The following is a 20,834-nucleotide window of genomic DNA, read 5'->3' on the forward strand; positions in this document are numbered from 1 at the left end:
TTTTGCAGCCTCGTTTGAATGTCGCGGTTGCGCACATTTGTACGGAATGGGGTGAGTTTACGTTAACTGGTATACGACTCCTTGCCATCCCTCAAGTTATAACGCGTTAGTTGCTTACTGGAACCTGGAAATCTGTGTGAAATGTTAACTAGCTAACGAACTAGCTAACGAACTAACTACTAACCCCGGCCAAATGGTCTCTCTACAATATGTGGTTAATTTTCAGAATGAGAGAATTAGGTGAAAATCAGGCGTTGCTTGTTAAACAAGTGGATTCAGGGGTCAAGTGTAGCTGAAGCTGGGCCTGGCTTAAGCTGGATGCCACTGTAGAGGTGAAAGGAACACCACACACTTCCCTCTTTCTCAATTTTTCAATAGAGTGGATTAAAAGGGGTATGCCAGGTGTACTCTGCCTGAAAGAGATCAATTATGCCTACAAAGGGTATCATAATCTGCTGGCACATTGTAGAACAGATGTCCACAGGCAAAAAGTGTACAATATAATAATGTGCAGTGTAACCTGAAGATATTGCTTTTGTTGTGTTGAAATTGACAGTAACACTTGTGAGTGAGGGGGGATTATTATATATTTTTTACTCAGTGAATGCTATTTTTGCACACATGTAGCCTTGTTCACTTGATCGATGTCTACTATAGTGGCCACTATAATAGAGCAAAAATAGAATGCCTGTTTGTTTCATTCTATTTCTACTTTAAGATGGGTTTTTTTCTCCCAAGTGCAGTGTGTGTGTGGGTGGGTGGTCACAAGCGTTCTATTATAAAGGCTCTCATGGCTAACTGCAATATTAGTGTATTATCAAGACTTGAGTGTCATTTGCAGTAAAGTCTAGGCAACAAATAACATTGGATTGCTTTCTTTACATTTTATATTGATATTTATTTTACAACTGGCCTACTGATATCCATTTTACAACTGGCCTACTGATATCCATTTTACAACTGGCCTACTGATATCCATTTTACAACTGCCACTGATATCCATTTTACAACTGGCCTACTGATAACCATTTTACAACTGCCTACTGATAACCATTTGACAACTGGCCTACTGATAACCATTTGACAACGGGCCTACTGATAACCATTTGACAACTGGCCTACTGATAACCATTTGACAACTGGCCTACTGATAACCATTTGACAACTGGCCTACTGATATCCATTTGACAACTGGCCTAACTGATATCCATTTGACAAGGCCTACTGATATTCCATTTGACAACGGTCTACTTATAACCATTTTACAAACGGTTCAACTGTATAAACCATTTGACAACGGTCTACTTTAACCATTTACACGGGCATTACTTGATAACCATTTGACAACTGGCCTACTGATAACCATTTGACAACGGTCTACTTATAACCATTTTACAACGGGCATACTTATAACCTATCTTAAACTAAATACGGAGCACTATTAAAAAGACAGATCAAACTTAATTTAGCTAAGGAAAATGTCTCAAAAGAATTAAACAATGCACATTTTGCATATTTAAAGAAATGGTTTGGATTAATAAATATGCCTACAATAATAATGATATACAATAATAATTATCATAAAAAAAAAAAGACTAAATACGAAAAAATAAATACGTTTAAATTCCAAAACTGCATCCTACTTGAATAGGGAGTTGCTCAATAGCCTGCTTTGGCTGCGTCATCTTAGTCCACTACAATATCACAACTTTTCCATACAGACATTCCCCTTGTAGCCCGGCTTCAGACTAACAGACTCCCCTGGTTGCACTGGGGCACCAGCCCATAATTTGGTTGCACCACTTTTTTTTTTTTTTTGGCATCGCGCAATAGAAAAGATGATTAGTCCTATAAAGTAAGTCACAGTGCTTTATTAAAAAGCATAGTAGACTACTGAGAGATGGTGTTGAGTAAATGTTATTTCATTTTTTAAATTTAACCCTTATTTAACTAGGCAAGTCAGTTAAGAACAAATTCTTATTTACAGTGACGGCCTACCCCGGCCAAACCCTCACATCATCTTGTGATGTGATTGAAAATATTTTAATGTGCCATCTAATCCAGTGATTGTCATGCATTTTATACTATTGTTATATTATACTGTTAAAATACACTACATGACCAAAAGTATGTGGACACCTGTTTGTCGAACATTTCATTCCAAAATCACGGGCATTAACGTGGAGTTGGTCCCCCCTTTGCTGCTAGAACAGCCTATTAGTCTTGTGTGCGGCTGCTCAGCCATGGAAAACACATTTCATGAAGCTCCTGACGAACAGTTCTTGTGCTGACATTGCTTCCAACGTCAGTGCTACGCGCTTGCTTCATCACTCGGTGGTCCCGTTCTGTGAGCTTGTGTGGCCTACCACTTCACGGCTGAGCCGTTGTTGCTCCTAGATGTCTCCACTTCACAATAACAGCACTTACAGTTGACCGGGGCAGCTCTAGCAGGGCAGAAATGTGACGAGCTGACGGTGCCACGTTGAAAGTCACTGAGCTCTTCAGTAAGGCCATTGTACAACTACTCTAAAGATAGCTCACTAACTCTCAAGATAATACCCACTCATAGTAGCCGTGTATTAATCGAACAGTACATTTAATTTCCTTATTTTCTTTGCAGTTGTAGCCTACCGTCTAATGAGGCCTAAGCACCCGCAATGACCAATGCGCATTTCGCATGCTCCATATCTCCAAGCCATATTAAATATCTTTGTGAAATAGTTGCTATTGAGCTCATAGAGTTGAAAAACAAAACATTTACCTACAGAAAGCTGAGAAAAAAATGGTATACAATCAGAGCACGTCTTTCTCCGGGAGCATTTGAAAGGAGAGAGAAAGTGCCTCGCTCGACACAGCAGCAGGCCCCAGTGAAACAGGTACAGGGGCAGGCAGGCAGACACTTTCATTACAGGAATCATGAGGATAATGTACTTTACTGTTTGACCAAATCATGGTTTTAGCCTCCTAAAAAAAAATAGGACATTTTCAGTGAGGGGAATGAATGTGCAGCCCGCATCAATGCAACCAATACATTTTTTTTACTACCACAGCCAGGTGTCCTATAGGTTGCAAAATACGACTAAATGTAGGCTTTTCACTATAGGAGTACTCTAACTTTCGTTTTACTTAAATGAAAAGGGCCTCAATCTTTGCTACCAACAGTAACCTAGGCCAAGGCTCCTCTCTCGCTATGCTCACCAGCATCGCAGGCCTGGACAATTTGGCCAGCTATAATTTTATTCATCAGCTTTACATTATTGTTGTCGTACAAAAGCTGGCAATTACCGGCTAACGGAAACCCTGCACCCCAGTGGTTTTCCATAGCCCCGCTGCACACACCGCGCTCTGTCCATTGTGCTGACTTAGCGGAGATACAGATTTAGCAGGAACCTGTCACTTTTTGGGAATCTAAAACGAAAACAGAGGGGGAGCAAGTTTCAAATGAGGGGGCTAAGCCCCCTTGTGGAGCCGGGTACATCCTGCAGGAGTCGATGTATGTAGTGTATGTGGTGTAGTGTAAAAGACCTCATATTATGTGTAATGTTTCTGTAGCCAGAGAGGAGGGGAGCAGACATAGCACTGGCTTAGGCTGACTAGGGGATGGGACAAGGCATGTGGGGACGAGGCGTGTGGGGAATGTGGAACTTCAGGGCTCCCTGTTTAGGCATGTCGGGGGGGGGTGTGAAAAGGGGTATTCCTTCCTCCACTAATCCATTTCCGAACCCAGTTGAAATAGGAAGCAGAGAAGGGTGTGTGAACTCTCTCCCTCCTCTCTTCCCTTCCCAACCCCACGGCAGCCCTGTGCCCGCTTACCAATCCCTCAGACACCTGTGTCACACAGTATGACACACAACCACGCACACACACTAGGTCATCCCATCAGGCAGTGCGGCGGTTGGTTGCTTTTAGCCCCTCTAGGCAGTGTGTGGGCTTTCTGCTTGAGTACATCAGGCTTAGCCTGACCCACTTCCTCATGTCCTCTTCCTCTCCTGTTGCAACAGGCCGTCTGGAGGCTAGACCACGGCAGGGATCTCTCCTGGCCAGTCCTGCCCACACAGAACATCTCATATGTGGAAGGATTCCCAGCTGATGTCCCCTATCTCTCCATAGTCCTCATCTCTCTCAGCACTGACAGAGTGTGAGCTGAATGAACAGAGGAGGATTGTATAGGGAGCGAGGGAGAGCGAGAGAGCGACGGAGAGGAAGAAATAGGCTAGTAGTACTCTCTTCTCTCTAATGTGCTAAAGGTCATTTACTCATATCCTCATCAGTGCTTGCTCACACTTAAGCAGCGCTGAAGTACTTGGCTGATCTGGGGCTGTATTTGCTTTGAGTGACTCTGTCTGAAGAGCTTTAGAGGCTGCCCCTCTCGCTCTCTCTCGCTCTGCCTTTGTCTTTCTGTCTACCTCTATTCCTCTGCCTCCCCCACCTCTCTGTCTTTCTCGCTCTCCACCACCAAACAACAGTGGTTCACGTCATACAGAGCTGCTATAGGGCCTAGTGTTTATCTCCCTGGATCAGATGGTATATGTATCTCTGCTCTCAGCTACTGTTAGATCTACTGACAGTATTTATATCAATACAGAAAAGGCCCTAAAGTCCATAAACGAGTGGAAAGATGGCTAAAAAAGTGTCACCATTTCAGAATAAGAGACAAGAAGGACAAGGGGTCATCTCATTTTCCACCTCTCATTCATTTTCCTGCCATGTAGCTGACGTATGGACATTTCTATCTGTAGCTGACGTATGGACATTTCTATCTGTAGCTGACGTATGGACATTTCTATCTGTAGCTGACGTACGGACATTTCTATCTGTAGCTGACGTACGGACATTTCTGTCAGTTTGTAGCTGACGTACGGTACGCACATTTCGGTTCGCTTGAATTCCATGTTCTGGTTCACTTTTGTTGGACAATGTAAACTCAAAGCTCTCCAGGTTCGATTGTCATTATTCCTGCACCACACACTAGACTACTGCAACACCATTTCTCCTGCCATAAACCCTCACATTGGTGCCACAAAAGAGAGAAAAGAAATGTGGGTATTGATTAGCGAGGACGCACAGACATTTTTAGTTCAGATTATTTGTTTGCAATATATGTGATCTATATACAGTACCAGTCAAAAGTTTGGACACACCTACTCATTCAAGGGTTTTTCTTTATTTTTACTATTTTCTACATTGTAGAATAATAGTGAAGACATCACAACTATGAAATAACACAAACTAAATCATGTAGTAACTTAAAAGTGTTTAACAAGTCATGCATTTCAATTAACAGGTGTGCTTTGTTAAAAGTTAATTTGTGGAATTTATTTTCTTAATGTGTTTGAGCCAATCAGTTGTGTTGTGACAAGGTAGGGGTGGTATACAGAAGATAGCCCTATATGGTAAAAGACCAAGTCCATATTATGGCAAGAACAGCTCAAATAAGCAAAGAGAAATGACAGTCCATCATTACTTTAAGACATGAAGGTCAGTCAACCCGGAAAATGTCAAGAACTTTGAAAATGTCTTCAAGTGCAGTCGCAAAAACCATCAAGGGCTATGATGAAACTGGCTCTCATGAGACCGCCACAGGAAAGGAAGACCCAGAGTTATCTCTGCTGCAGAGGATAACTTCATTAGAGTTACAGCCTCAGAAATTGCAGCCCAAATAAATGCTTCACAGAGTTCAAATAAGAGACACATCTCAACATCAACTGTTCAGAGGAGACTGCGTGAATCAGGCCTTCATGGTCGAATTGCTGCAAAGAAATCACTACTAAAGGACACCAATAAGAAGAAGAGACTTGCTTGGGCCAAGAAACACGAGTAATGGACATTATACCGGAGGAAATCCGTCTTTTGGTCTGATGAGTCCAAATTTGAGATTCTAGCCACCGTGTCTTTGTGAGACGCAGAGTAGGTGAACGGATGATCTCCGCATATGTGGTTCCCACCGTGAAGCATGGAGGAGGTAGTGTGATGGTGTGGGAGGGCTTTGCTGGTGACATTGTGATTTATTTAGAATTCAAGGCACACTTAACCAGCATGGCTACCACCACAGCATTCTGCAGCGATATGCCATACCATCTGGTTTGCGCTTAGCCCCACTATCATTTGTTTTTCAACAGGACAATGACCCAAAACACACATCCAGGCTGTGTAAGGGCTATTTGACCAAGAAGGAGAGTGATGGAGTGCTGCATCAGATGACCTGGCCTCCACAATCACCCGACCTCAACCCAATTGAGATGGTTTGGGATGAGTTGGACCGCAGAGTGAAGGAAAAGCAGCCAACAAGTGCTCAGCATATGTGGGAACTCCTTCAAGACTGTTGGAAAAGCATTCCAGATGAAGCTGGTTGAGAGAATGCCAAGAGTTTGCAAAGCTGTCATCAAGGCAAAGGGTGGCTACATGATTCCATATGTGTTATTTCATAGTTTTGATGTCTTCACTATTATTCTACAATGTAGAAAATAGTAAAAATAAAGAAAAACCCTTGAATGAGTAGGTGTGTCCAAACTTTTTACTGGTACTGTATATGTGATCTATAGGCTAAGAGCTTCATAAACTGCTTATGATTGTGGGGTTTGAATAGTGTGAGAAGGCTATATTTGGTGAGAACCACAGCATAAGGTTGTATAAACAACCATAGGGTATAAACATCTATTCTAGCTCTTAAAGGGGCAGTAGCCTACCTTGGGTGTACAATTTTCATTTATTATGCAGTTATTCTATTGCTATTTATTCTGTTACCAAACAAATTACAATTATGTCTCATATTTTAACTGAATGCAATCTATTAGCTTCCAAAATGTAGGTAGGTATATCTAGCTGTCCGATAACACATTCTGATGTAATGGCTTGTCCTGCACTTTGTTAAAACTCAGCCTGCTTGAGTGAATGTTGGAAAAAGATCTTGGTCCCTTTATAAACATAGCAATGTGAATGCAAAGAGGACCTTGGAGGATTTCTGCATGGTGCAGCTTTAAAGACCTGCTGGATGTAAAATATTGTGTGCTGTAGCTGGGAAAATATATACATGTATCTCTGGATGACAATATAATGATGTTTGTTTCCAACATTAGGGCTGTTTTCCTAAAGAAGTTAAATCTTGCCACGATACGAGTATCTGGCATTGTCCCAGCCCTAATTTCTATATGTTTGTGATGCTTTAGTTAGTCTGCTTGTCTCAGGTGACCTGCTGCAAGCCCAGCCTCTCTCTCTCTCTCTCCTCACAACATTCTGCTGAAACACAAAGCAGGGCCAGCGGCCAAAATACAAGCAACAGTACACAGAAGGTCACTTGAAGTGTGTGCGTGTCGTGCATCTAATTTCTGTGTATGTGTGCATTGTGAGCTTGGTGATCCTAGGTTAGTCAGCATGTTGTATACCCAGGCAGTTAATGGCTGTGAAGCCGGGTAGAGAGGATGGGAGGGAGCCGGGAGGGGCAGGAAATAGTGGCAGTGACCTGGCTGGCGTCAGGGGGGAAGGAGCAGGAGGGGTACCCAGGCTGGAATGATACACAACCAGGCCACACACACACACACACACACACACACATGCACATCCAGCTAGAACAGTAGAAAACGTGACCACGTGATAGGGTTTAGGCCTACTGACTGGAGGTCACGTGACAGAAATTCTTTAATAACCATAATCCTATCCTTGCCTATGGCTCTGTGGACATCATGGCGTAAAGGAGTTTAGGCCTACATGTATGTAATGTATGGTCTGTCTGTCTGTCTGAGAGAGTGTGCTTGTTGTGTTTATGCTAGCATTTGGGTCACAGCCTCAATAGTAAAAGCTCTCTGCAAAGGCTTGTGAGCCATTTGACTGCAGTCCAGCTGGTCCATTCTTTCTTGTATTTGAGTCTTTTTGTTGAGTCAGGATGAATAGCCTAGATAGGTGTGTGTGTACAGGACAATTGAATGACCCAGCACCCAGGCACCGTGCTGTCCCCATGGACACCCATACTGCCTCACTGGTGGCGTGCCAAGTGTTCCCATAAACTAATACCCCCCCCCCCCATCCCTACTGTACATGATAAGACCTCAACCCAGATCTGATCCATATCAATAGATGGATGAACATTCAAGAGAACACAAAGACCCTCAAAAGGATCTGTCTTCAAAAGTACATTTTACATGGATTCTATGTAGGAGTACACACACAATGCCTGGGAAGCCCACTGCGCTTGGGAGCATTCAATCCAATTCATTTAACTTTATTGGGAGCATGTCGAAAAGGGTAAAGTCCTTTAGAACTTTAGTTTCATCCCTGCTATGGAATATAAATAGTTGCCAGATAATCTGACCTAGTGTTTTTCCAGTCAGTTGCATATGGATTGGTTATAGGCCCAGGAGGCTTGATGTTAGTTGCTGGGCTGTTTGAAAATGCTGGATAGGCTATACAGGACACACACAGGTCTTTCGTTTGTAGCACCAGGCTATTCTCTTTGATTGTGTGTGTGGAGAGATGCATAGATTTCATGTGTTTTGTGTTTTTGTGTTTTTCCTCACCTCCGGGCCCTCGTGGTGTAGTAGTATGTTAATACAGCTTGTGCCTTGCACCATTCAACCATATAATCAACACGCCATTAGTGAGAAATGACACTCCCCAAGGCAGAGAGAGAGAGAGAGAGAGCGATTGCGACTTTTGTTGGCTCCGTACTTAGTTGAACAGAGGAGGCATTGAGGCATGTCTCAGTCAATGTTTATGTGTGCCCCACACAATGTACACACAAGCCCTTATCCCAGCCTTTTCCTTACTGTCAAAGTGCTGCTGTCCTACATTTTACACAGAATGGCTCCTCTGAGTCTGAATAGGTGTTGAAGCATGTTTCTTAAGACTGTCTTGATGATAATATAATAGGCCTGTATTACCCTCAAGCACACGTCTCATAGTTCCACTCTTCCAAGGAAGACTTATGATTAAATGGGATCATTGTAGTCCTAACACAGTGTATTGGAATGTAATTAGTGGGCTATGGCTCATTCAGTTTTTATACAACATGTAGCTTTTAAGTTACTTATTTTATTAACCTTATAAAGTTCTGTGGCGGTGGTTTCTTGATGTCAAATAATATATTATCCAAGAGCTTTTAATGACCTGTTTTAGAGTAGGGGTGTGAAAGTTTAGACATTCAAACTTTTTAAAGGAAGTTGGGATCCTTAACGTTAGGAAAAATCCTTAACCGGAAACAATGTTTTTTACTGCCACAAAGTTTCATTCTCAGTGTGCTTATCACAAAACATTATTTTTCATGTTATATCCTAGCTAGACGATAGGCTATAAAGGCCTGGGGAAAGTTGTGTAATTTAAATAAAACCAGAGGGGAAGAGGTGAACTTTAGGCTACTTTGGTGAATTTGTGAGGCATCAAGACAAGATATTGCGAGATACAGAGTACCAAGATATTGTTTGTCTGCCCCCATTTTCTCTCCCTCGCGCTGACTCAGCTGCTCTTGCTCTTCGCTAATGATGCAAGTGTGTGTTCAGTCTTCGGTCGGTTGCGTGTTGAATATTCTAGCCTATTCATTGATGATAAGCTTTGTTTTACTGAAGTTGCAAGACATTGCAAGCCAAAAAATGTAAAGATACAGCTTTTAATAGGCCTAGTGCACGGTTTTGACTGTCTGTCTGGTGGCCTACCTGCATATACAGTTGAAGTCTGAAGTTTGCATACACCTTAGCCAAACGCATTTAAACTCAGTTTTTCACAATTCCTGACATTTAATACTCATAAAAATTCCCTGTCTTAGGTCAGTTAGGATCACCACTTTATTTTAAGAAGGTGAAATGTCAGAATAATAGTAGAGAGAATGATTTATTTCATCTTTTATTTCTTTCATTACATTCCCAGTGGGTCAGAAGTTTACATACACTCAATTAAATCAAATCAAATTTGATTGGTCACATACACATGGTTAGCAGATGTTAATGCGAGTGTAGCGAAATGCTTGTGCTTCTAGTTCCGACCATGCAGTAATATCTAACAAGTAATCTAACAATTTCACAACTACCGTTTACACACAAGTGTAAAGGAATTAATAAGAATATGTACATATAAATATATGGATGAGCGATGGCCGAACGGCATAGGCAAGATGCAGCAGATGCTATAAAGTAGAGGTCGACCGATTATGATTTTTCAACGCCGATACCGATTATTGGAGGGCCCAAAAAAGCCGATACCGATTAATCGGACGATTTTAAATAAAACATTTTTATTTTATTTGTAATAATGACAATTACAACAATACTGAATGAACACTTATTTTAACTTAATATAATACATCAATAAAAATCCATATAGCCTCAAATCAATAATGAAACATGTTTAAATAATGCAAAAACAAAGTGTTGGAGAAGAAAGTAAAAGTGCAATATGTGCCATGTAATAAAGCTAACGTTTAAGTTCCCTGCTCAGAACATGAGAACATATGAAGCTGGTGGTTCCTTTTAACATGAGTCTTCAATATTCCCAGGTAAGAAGTTTTAGGTTGTAGTTATTATAGTATTTATAGGACTATTTCTCTCTATACCATTTGTATTCCGCATACCTTTGACTATTGGATGTTCTTATAGGCACTTTAGTATTGCCAGTGTAACAGTATAGCTTCCGTCCCTCTCTTCGCTCCTACCTGGGCTCGAACGAGGAACACATCGACAACAGCCACCCTCGAAGCAGCGCTACCCATGCAGAGCAAGGGGAACAACCCCCGTGCTTCACGGTTGGGATGGTGTTCTTCAGCTTGCAAGCATCCCCCTTTTTCCTCCAAACATAACGATGGTCAGTATGGCCAAACAGTTCTATTTCTGTTTCATCAGAACCAGAGGACATTTCTTCAAAACGTACGATCTTTGTCCCCATGTGCAGTTGCAAACCGTAGTCTGGCTTTTTTATGGCGGTTTTGGAGCAGTGGCTTCTTCCTTGCTGAGAGGCTTTTCAGGTTATGACGATATAGGACTCGTTTTACTGTGGATATAGATACTTTTGTACCTATTTCCTCCAGCATCTTCACAAGGTCCTTTGCTGTTGTTTTGAGATTGATTTGCACTTATCACACCAATGTTCATCTCCTGAGTGGTATGACGGCTGCGTGGTCCCATGGTGTTTATACTTGCGTAATATTGTTTGTACAGATGAACGTGGTACCTGCAGGCGTTTGGAAATTGCTCCCAAGGATGAACCAGACTTGTGGAGGTCTACAAATTATTTTCTGAGGTCTTGGCTGATTTCTTTTGATGTTTCCATGTTGTCAAGTAAAGAGGCACTGACTTTGAAGGTAGGCATTGAAATACACTGCTCAAAAAAATAAAGGGAACACTTAAACAACACAATGTAACTCCAAGTCAATCACACTTCTGTGAAATCAAACTGTCCACTTTGTAAACCACAGATAGATCTACTTTCTCACTATGCTCTGTTAGACATGGTCCACCAATACGTCAGCTCCCAGTGTATTGATATTTACTCGCTGTCAAATGTTGAACTGCATTAAAACTCATTGACGAACGGAGACCGTGTGTGTGTGAGCGCGCGTCACGTAGCCTGCGAATAATGAGAGCGTGTGACGGATGGAGGACATAACAGAGATGGAAAAGGTGAGGTTGTCCTGGGTGTTGTAGTTTGGGTAAATAAATTAAAATGTAGTCCTGAGTTGTTATGGTGCGTAGTTGGTAATTCTGTAGGGGATTAGAGTTCACTTACACAGTCAGGGTGTTGTATTTTATTTATTTCAATATAACATTTATGTAACCAGGCAAGTCAGTTAAAAACATTAAAGGAGCACAGTCCATACTGAGGGGAGGGATCGAGGAATGGGTAGACACACTGGAGGAAGACTTCACATGCCTACAAGTCATTTAGTTGACATGTGGCATAGTCACACTAGTCTCCTTCTCTACTATATGGGAGTGGATGGAGAGTGGTTGGTCACTGGAGTCCCAAAGGGGTGTGTACTGACACCACACCCCTTAACACAATCTGACTTCCTGTCTGCCCCAGTGCTCCTTCCTGTGGCTCATTGTTCTGGAGCGTGGCTCGAAACGGAATCCCACCAGGAAAACCCCCACCAATCACCGGACAGGACCCAGTCCTCCATGATCCCTGCCAAGCCTACCCCAATATGAGGCAACACATGTATAGACATCAAAACAATGGCGACGCATAAATCATTCACTCAGCATTCAACCTTTTGGGGGGTCTCACACGTGCCTTGAGAAGTCTTCCATTTCTCTGTAGGTCTCTTATTTTAGACTTCACATCTGTTACTCGGTGAGAACAGCTTGAGTCTAACTGCAAATAGCAGCCTCTGTTCCGCCAGGTCACACGGCACTATTTCAGTAATATACTTAATATATCCTGTAGGGTATCATGATACCCGTATCGCGATACTACGATACCTGATTTTCCTTGGCAAAAAGGAAAACACAAAGCAGACTAAACTCTTTAGTCCTTTAAAAACCCACTGTATGTGACATATAGTGTGCTATAGCTTGGAAAAGAAACATGGGATTCTGGGTGACAACATCAGGCTGCTTGTTACCAGCTTTAGGACTGTTTTCCTCAGGAAATTCAGTACGAGCCATGTTTTGTTTCCTTGCCATGATACCTCGGATAGCAGATTCTGCTCTCGTAACCAAACTACATCGAGCAGTGGTTCATTTTGAGCTGACAAGCTTTCCCTCCCTCGGCCTGCAACAGGAGTACGACTGCAACAGCTGATTTATCATCTCAATATAGTCAGAAATAAGAGTGTGTTTGTGTGTGTAGTCTCGTTATGTCAGTCACTTAGTGAAGCTGTTTTTAATGCTACTTATCGTGGGCTTTTAATTATGCACGTTTCTAAATCACTTGCGTTTTTATACAGTGACACACACACACATACACACACAGAGAGAGAGTCTGTAGCTCCCCGAAGAAGAGAACACTCCCCGGGAAGTGATCAGTAACTCTCTTAGTCATTCACCATGCATAATTTCTGCTAATATGTGCTTTGAGGAAATGAAGGGAGTCCCACTTTAAGCGGATGATTCACTCTCATTTAATCATCACCCAATCCTCTCTACTGCTTTTAGCTGATGTTCTCTCTCCATCTCTCTTCTGTGTTGCTCCTTCTCTCTGTTTTTTCACTTGCTCTCCTTCCCTTCTCTCTGTATATTGCTCTCGCTCTCTCGCGCTCTCTCTCGCTCTGTGTGTGTGTGTGTGTGTGTGTGTGTGTGTGTGTGTGGGGGGGGGGGCTGCTTTGTACTCTTCCCATTACTTAACAGCTGGCACTGAGACCTCTGTGACTTACTGCTGTCATTTAGCCTAGCAACCTCCAATTCCACACATATACTTCCATTGAACATTCGAGCCCAACTGATAAATCGGTTGACTGATATTATCGGCCGATGTTAGCCTTTCACAGAAATATTTGTATCAGTCTTTATTCCACAGATAAAGGGCCAACTGAGCAAGAGGACAAGTACATCAGAGTGTCTAGTTTGAGAAACAGACGCCTCACAAGTCCTCAACTGGCAGCTTCATTAAATAGTACTTGCAAAACACCAGTCTCAACGTCAACAGTGAAGAGGCGACTCCGGAAATGTCCCTTTTTCAGGACCCTGTCAGGACCCTGTCTTTCAAAGATAATTCGTAAAAATCCAAATAACTTCACAGGGTTTCAACACTGTTTCCCATTCTTGTTCAATGAACCATAACCAATTAATGAACATGCACCTGTGGAATGGTCGTTAAGACTCTAACAGCTTACATACGGTTGGCAATTAAGGTCACAGTTATGAAAACGTAGGACACTAAAGAGTCCTTTCTACTGACTGAAAAACACCAAAAGAAAGATGCCCAGGGTCCCTGCTCATCTGCGTGAACGTGCCTTAGGCATGCTGCAAGGAGGCATGAGGACTGCAGATGTGGCCAGGGCAATAAATTGCAATGTCCGTACTGTGAGACGCCTAAGACAGCGATACAAGGAGACAGGACGGACAGCTGATCGTCCTCACAGTGGCAGACCACGTGTAACAACACCTGCACAGGATTGGTACATCCGAACATCACACCTGTGGGGCAGGTACAGGATGGCGGCAACAACAACTGTCTGAGTTACACCAGGAACGCACAATCCATCAGTGCTCAGACTGTCCGCAATAGGCCGAGAGAGGCTGGACTGAGGGCTTGTAGGCCTGTTGTAAGGCAGATCCTCACCAGACATCACCAGCAACAACGTCGCCCATGGGCACAAACCCACCGTCGCTAGACCAGACAGGACTGGCAAAAAGTGCTCTTCACCGACGAGTCACAGTTTTGTCTCACCAGGGGTGATGGTCAGATTCGCGTTTATTGTCGAAGGAATGAGCGTTACACTGAGGCCTGTACTCTGGAGCGGTTCTACTGTAGAATAGGCTGTGCTGCAGCAAATGTAGGGCCAACCTGTCACAAGAAAACTTGTTCCCATGATGAGATGATAGGTCTACATACATTGTGAACTGCGCTCCATACTGAAATGGGCTGTCTGACCCCAGCCTGAGCGTTGATGATTGATCATGTAGAGAGAAGGCCGTAGAGAAGCCACATTTAGACATCGCGTATAATTTAACAGTTCCATTTCACGTCATGCTGTTCATATAAATCGTTTTTTATAATTTATCGGTTTCTTGCAGTTATTTGTCCCGGGAAAAGGGAGTGGTTTTGGGCGGTAAATCTCAATAACCGATTTCCTGCCATTCAACCCTGGAATGCATGTGTTTTTGTTGTTGACTGGAGGAAAAAGAGACAACACACTGAATGGAGGCCTATGTTGTTGTTTGCCCTAGTGGTTCTGCAGTGATGATGGTCCACAGCCAGATGTCTGTCACTACCATAGAAGTCAAGTCTGGATCTATTAATATGGTCACTACATTGTACAGGGGATTACATCAGCTAGAAGAGCAGCTCTGTCTAGCCTCCATCTCTTCTCTTTCTCGCTCTCCTGTCTCTCTTTTCTCTCATTCATTCTCTCGTTCTTTCTTTTATAACAGGGCTATTTAGTATTTATCTCCTACCTCTGTCTGTCTGTGTGTGTGTGTGTGTGCAGCCCAGAGATGGAGTTAGAGGGAGGGGGGAGAGCACTGTCTTCTCCCAAATATCTTCAACACTCCGGCAGCGGCTTGGGGAAACTCCGCTGAATGACTCTGCTATTATGAAGCTGCTGGCAATTATGCAGCATAAAGCGATTTTCATCTCTCCATCTCTTCTCCCATTAACCAGCCTATTCTCAATGGACAGTGGAGATTGAAGTGTGTGTGCATGTTTTCGTGTGTGTCTATCTGTCAGCTCCTGTATGCGTGTGCGTGCGTGCGTGCGTGCGTGTGTACTCCCGATCTGCCTGGCCTCTCAGAGATAGGATCGACCAGACCAGCAGCAATGTTATCAGCCGAGGGAAGTCTGTGGACAGACAGTGGAAATGAGAACGTGATAAGACCTGATAGCATCTCTGTTGCACCCTCAGCTGAACACAGACAGATAGGCCTACACCAGCCTGCCTGCTGGGCCAATGCTAGTACAACCGCTAGGACCTTCTGCACTGACAGAAACACTGCTACTGCAATGCCATTTTGTCAGGGTTATGATCATTTGATTGACACTGTCTCTTATTGAAATCCCTCAGACTCTTATGGTTTCTCTATTTTAGCCTGGGCTGTGTTCATTAGGGTAAAGTATTAGAAATTGAAATGTAGTGTTTCTCCCCATTTCCGTCTGTTTTAAAACGTTTCTTTCCATTTTGTGCTGGGTTTTTCCATGGTTTTTGCTTTAGCCTACTTCTCTGACATTCACTGTGGTGCCAAAGTCCTACATATCTACCAGGCTACTTCTATTTCCCCTCTCTGCCATTCTTTCTCCTCTGACTGACGTCTCATCTCTCTCTTCCTCTCCTACTCAGACTCGCAGCGCTCCCACCTCTCCTCTTTCACCATGAAGCTGATGGACAAGTTCCACTCGCCCAAGATCAAGAGGACGCCATCGAAGAAGGGCAAGCAGTTGCAGGTCGAACCAGTGGTCAAGAGCCAAGAAAAACCTGTCAACAAGGTGTGTGTGTGTGTAGAATCGTCTACGTGTGTGTGTGTGTGTGCTTGCTGTGGGAATCCCAGCTCTCCCACCTATCCCATGCGCTTGTTTACCTACATGTGTGTGTGGTTTTCCGTCCAGTACCTTGCTTTGTATTGTATTGCTCTGCCCTATTGTGTGTGTTTGTGTGAGAGTTTCCTGTGGTTTCTGAGTTGTTGTGAGTGCTGCCTTTGGCTGGGTAACAGGTGCTACCACCAGTAGGTCCCCCCCCCCAAATGGCACCCTATCCCCTATATAGTGCACTATTACCCATAAAGCCCTGGTCTAAAGTAGTGCACTACTTAGGGGATAGGGTGCCATTTGAGGGACACATCCATACACATATGAATGGAACTGAAGCTGGCCAGTTTCCTGAATAACCTCCTCTCACTCCCAAGGCTTTAGTGTAATGACTTCAATTCCCTGACAGTTTTGTACGTACACTGAATGTACAAAGCATTAGGGACACCTTACTAATATTTAGTTGCACCCTCTTTTGCCCTCAGAATAGCCTCAATTTGTTGCGGCATGGACTCTAACATTCCACAGGGATGCTGGCCCATGTTGACTCCAATGCTTCCCACAGTCGTGGGAAGTTGGCTGGATGTCCTTTGGGTGGTGGACCATTCTTGATACACACGGAAAACTGTTGAGCTTGAAAAGCACAGCAACGTTGCAGTTCTTGACACACTCAAACCAGTGTGCCTGGCACCTACTACCATACCCTGTTCAAAGGCACTTAAATATTTTGTCTTGTCTGTTCATCCTCTGAATGGCACACATACACAATCCATGTCTCAATTGTCTCAAGGCTTAAAAATACACAATCCATGTCTCCTCCCATTCATCTACACTGATTTGAAGTGGATTTAACAAGTGACATCATTAAGGGATAACAGCTTTCACCTGGATTTACCTAATGTTCCTAATGTTTTGTACACTCAGAGTATGTAGGATCTTAATTTGAGCCAGTTTGCCCCAACAGGAAAATAATCCAACAGCAACGTGAAATGTGAATTATTATGTGGATTATATTTAATATAATGATTTATTTTTATTTTTGGACAATGATAAATTACAATGTTGTTTTCGTCAAAAGGTGTGCTTTAATTTTAACCCCTGGATGAAGCTCTCTTTATTATGTCACATAGACAGCTGATTTCCTCCGAGCTTACCATGTTTCATTGTGTTCATTAGGGCCATTTTGCAAAAGAAAACGACTGAGCGTTTCTCATTGGACAAGTTCAAATAGTACCTCCCCGTTTCACTCTGTTTCCATCCTTTTGGTGCCTACTGACCACAACCCAAGCTGAATGTGTCATTCTATTTCTTTCTGTTCTGTAGAAGGTGAGTCGGCTGGAGGAGCAGGAGAAGGAGGTGGTGAGCGCGCTGCGCTACTTCAAAACCATCGTGGACAAGATGGTGGTGGAGAAGAAGGTGCTGGAGATGCTGCCTGGCTCGGCCAGCAAGGTGCTGGAGGCCATTCTACCTCTGGTGCAGGTGGAGGCCCGGATAACACACAGGTACGTGGGCTGAGACGGGACAGGAGAAAGGCTAGTGTTCAAGATGGTATGGGCAGTACCACTCAAAAAGTTTGGACACCTACTCATTCAAGGGTTTTTCTTTATTTTTATTATTTTCTACATTGTAGAATAATAGTGAAGACATCAAAACTATGAAATAACACATGGAATCGTGTAGTAACAAAAAAAAGTGTTAAACAAATCAAAATATATTTTAGATTCTTCAAAGTAGCCACCCTTTGCCTTGATGACAGCTTTGCACACTCTTGGCATTCTCTCAACCAGCTTCATGAGGGAGTCACCTGGAATGCATTTCAATTAACAGGTGTGCCTTGTTAATTTGAGTTTGAGCCAATCAGTTGTGTTCTGACAAGGTAGGGGTGGTATACAGAAGATAGCCCTATTTGGTAAAAGACCAAGAACAGCTCAAATAAGCAAAGAGAAACGAAGGTCAGTCAGTCCGGAAAATTTCAAGAACTTTGAACATTTCTTCAAGTGCAGTCGCAAAAACCATCAAGCACTATGATGAAACTCGCGCTCATGAGGACCGCCACTGGAAAGGAAGACCTAAAGTTACCTCTGCTGCAGAGGGTAAGTTCATTAGAGTTAACTGCATCTCAGATTGCAGCCCAAATAAATGCTTCACAGAGTTCAAGTAACAGACCCATCTCAACATCAACTGTTTAAAAAAATATATAGATATTTCACCTTTATTTAACCAGGTAGGCTAGTTGAGAACAAGTTCTCATTTACAACTGCGACCTGGGCAAGATAAAGCAAAGCAGTGCGACAGAAACAACAACACAGAGTTACACATGGAATAAACAAGCGTACAGTCAATAACACAATAGAAAAAAAAGAAAGTCTATATAAAGTGTGTGCAAATGGCATGAGGTAAGGCAATAAATAGGCCATAGTAGCAAAGTAATTACAATTTAACAGATTAACACTGGAGTGATAGATGAACAGATGATGATGAGCAGATGATGGTGTGCAAAAGAGCAGCAAAGTAAAAAAAAAAAAAAAATATGGGGATGAGGTAAGTAGGTTGGGTGGCTATTTACAGATCGACTATGCACAGCTGCAGCGATTGTTTAGCTGCTCAGATAGCTGATGTTTAAAGTTAGTGAGGGTCTCCAGCTTCAGCGATTTTTGCAATTCGTTCCAGTCACTGGCAGCAGAGAACTGGAAGGAAAGGCGGCCAAAGGAGGTGTTGACTTTGGGGATGACCAGTGAGATATACCTGCTGGAGCGCGTGCTACGGGTGGGTGTTGTTATCGTGACCAGTGAGCTGCTGAGATAAGGCAGAGCTTTACCTAGCATAGACGTATAGATGACCTGGAGCGGAGCCAGTGGATCTGGCGACGAATATGTAGCGAGGGCCAGCCGACTAGAGCATACAGGTCGCAGTGGTGGGTGGTGTAAGGCGCTTTGGTAACAAAAAGGAATGCACTGTGATAGACTGCATCCAATTTGCTGAGTAGAGTATTGAAAGCTATTTTGTAGATGACATCGCCGAAGTCGAGGATCGGTAGGATAGTCAGTTTTACTAGGGTAAGTTTTGCGGTGTGAGTGAAGGAGGCTTTGTTGCGAAATAGAAAGCCGATTCTAGATTTGATTTTGGATTGGAGATGTTTGATATGAGTCTGGAAGGAGAGTTTACAGTCTAGCCAGATACCTAGGTATTTGTAGTTGTCCACGTATTCTAGGTCAGAAAGAGGAGACTGCATGAATCAGGCCTTCATGGTCGAATTGCTGCAAAGAAACCACTACTAAAGGACACCAATAAGAAGAAGAGACTTGCTTGGGCCCAGAAACACGAGCAATGGACATTAGACCAGTGGAAATCTGTCCTTTGTTCTGATGAGTCTAAATGTAAGGTTTTTGGTTCCAACCGCCGTGTCTTTGTTAGACGCAGAGTAGGTAAACGGATGATCTCCACATGTGTTTCCAACCATGAAGCATGGTGTGGGGGGGCTTTGCTGGTGACACTGTGATTTATTTTGAATTCAAGGCTCACTTAACCAGCATGGCTACCACAGAATTCTGCAGCGATAAGCCATCCCTTCTGGTTTGCACATAGTGGGACGATCACTTATTTTCCAACAGGACAATGACCTAAAACACACCTCCAGGCTGTGTAAGGGCTATTTGACCAAGAAGGAGAGTGATGGAGTGCTTCATCAGATGATCTGGCCTCCACAATCACCTGACCTCAACCCAATTGAAATGGTTTGGGATCAGTTGGACCACAGAGTGAAGGAAAAGCAGTCAACAAGTGCTCAGCATATGTGGGAACTCCTTCAAGACTGTTGGAAAAGCATTCCAGGTGAAGCTGGTTGAGAGAATGCCAAGAGAGTGCAAAGCTGTCATCAAGGCAAAGGGTGGCTACTTAAACAAACCTCTCTGGACCACCCATCCCGGATCCGGGATAACTGTCATCAGAAACGCTGACTAGCATAGCCTAGCCTAGTGCCACAGGGATATAATATAATTTCATGAAATCACAAGTCCAATACAGCAAATGAAAGATAAACATCTTGTGAATCCAGCCAACATGTCTGATTTTTAAAATGTTTTACAGCGAAAACAACATATATTTATGTTAGCTCACCACCATATCCCAAAAAACACAGCCATTTTTTCACAGGAAAGATAGCTTTCACAAAACCCACAAATAGAGATAAAATTAGTCACTAACCTTTGAACAACTTCATCAGATGACTGTCATATGACATCATGTTATACAATACATTTATGTTTTGTTTGATTATGTGCATATTTATAGCCAGAAATCGTGGTTTTACATTGGCGCCATGTTCAGAAATGGCTCCAAAATAGCGAGAATAATTATAGATAGCAACGTGAAATACAGAAATACTCATCATAAACTTTGATGAAAGATACATGTTTAACATATAATTAAAGATACACTGGTTCTTAATGCAACCGCTGTGCTAGATTTAAAAAAATAACTTTAGTAAAAAGCACAGCATGCAATAATCTGAGACAGCGCTCAGCCATTCTCCGCCATGTTGGAGTCAACAGAAATACGAAACATCATAAATATTCCCTTACCTTTGATGATCTTTCATCAGAATGCAGTGCCAGGAATCCTAGTTCCACAATAAATCGTTTTTTTGTTTTATAATGTCCATTACTTCTGTCGAATTAGCAACTTTGGCTAGCATGTGCAGTTCACGTGTCTAAACACTTGCGCAATTGAACGAAAAC

The 20,834-nt window shown here is 42.9% G+C and overlaps 1 protein-coding gene across 1 annotated transcript in view; it reads left to right on the forward strand.

Annotated features, from left to right (window-relative positions):
- rapgef1b (Rap guanine nucleotide exchange factor (GEF) 1b) overlaps positions 1 to 20,834 on the forward strand; it is a 60,745-nt gene that overhangs the window by 10,289 nt on the left and 29,622 nt on the right. Inside the window, 2 exon segments of the mRNA XM_070442852.1 lie at positions 15,914 to 16,059; positions 17,422 to 17,600. Coding sequence (XP_070298953.1) covers positions 15,914 to 16,059; positions 17,422 to 17,600 — 325 coding nt within the window.

The sequence above is a fragment of the Salvelinus sp. IW2-2015 genome, linkage group LG4q.1:29 (genome assembly GCF_002910315.2).
Source record: "Salvelinus sp. IW2-2015 linkage group LG4q.1:29, ASM291031v2, whole genome shotgun sequence".
Lineage (NCBI taxonomy): Eukaryota > Metazoa > Chordata > Actinopteri > Salmoniformes > Salmonidae > Salvelinus > Salvelinus sp. IW2-2015.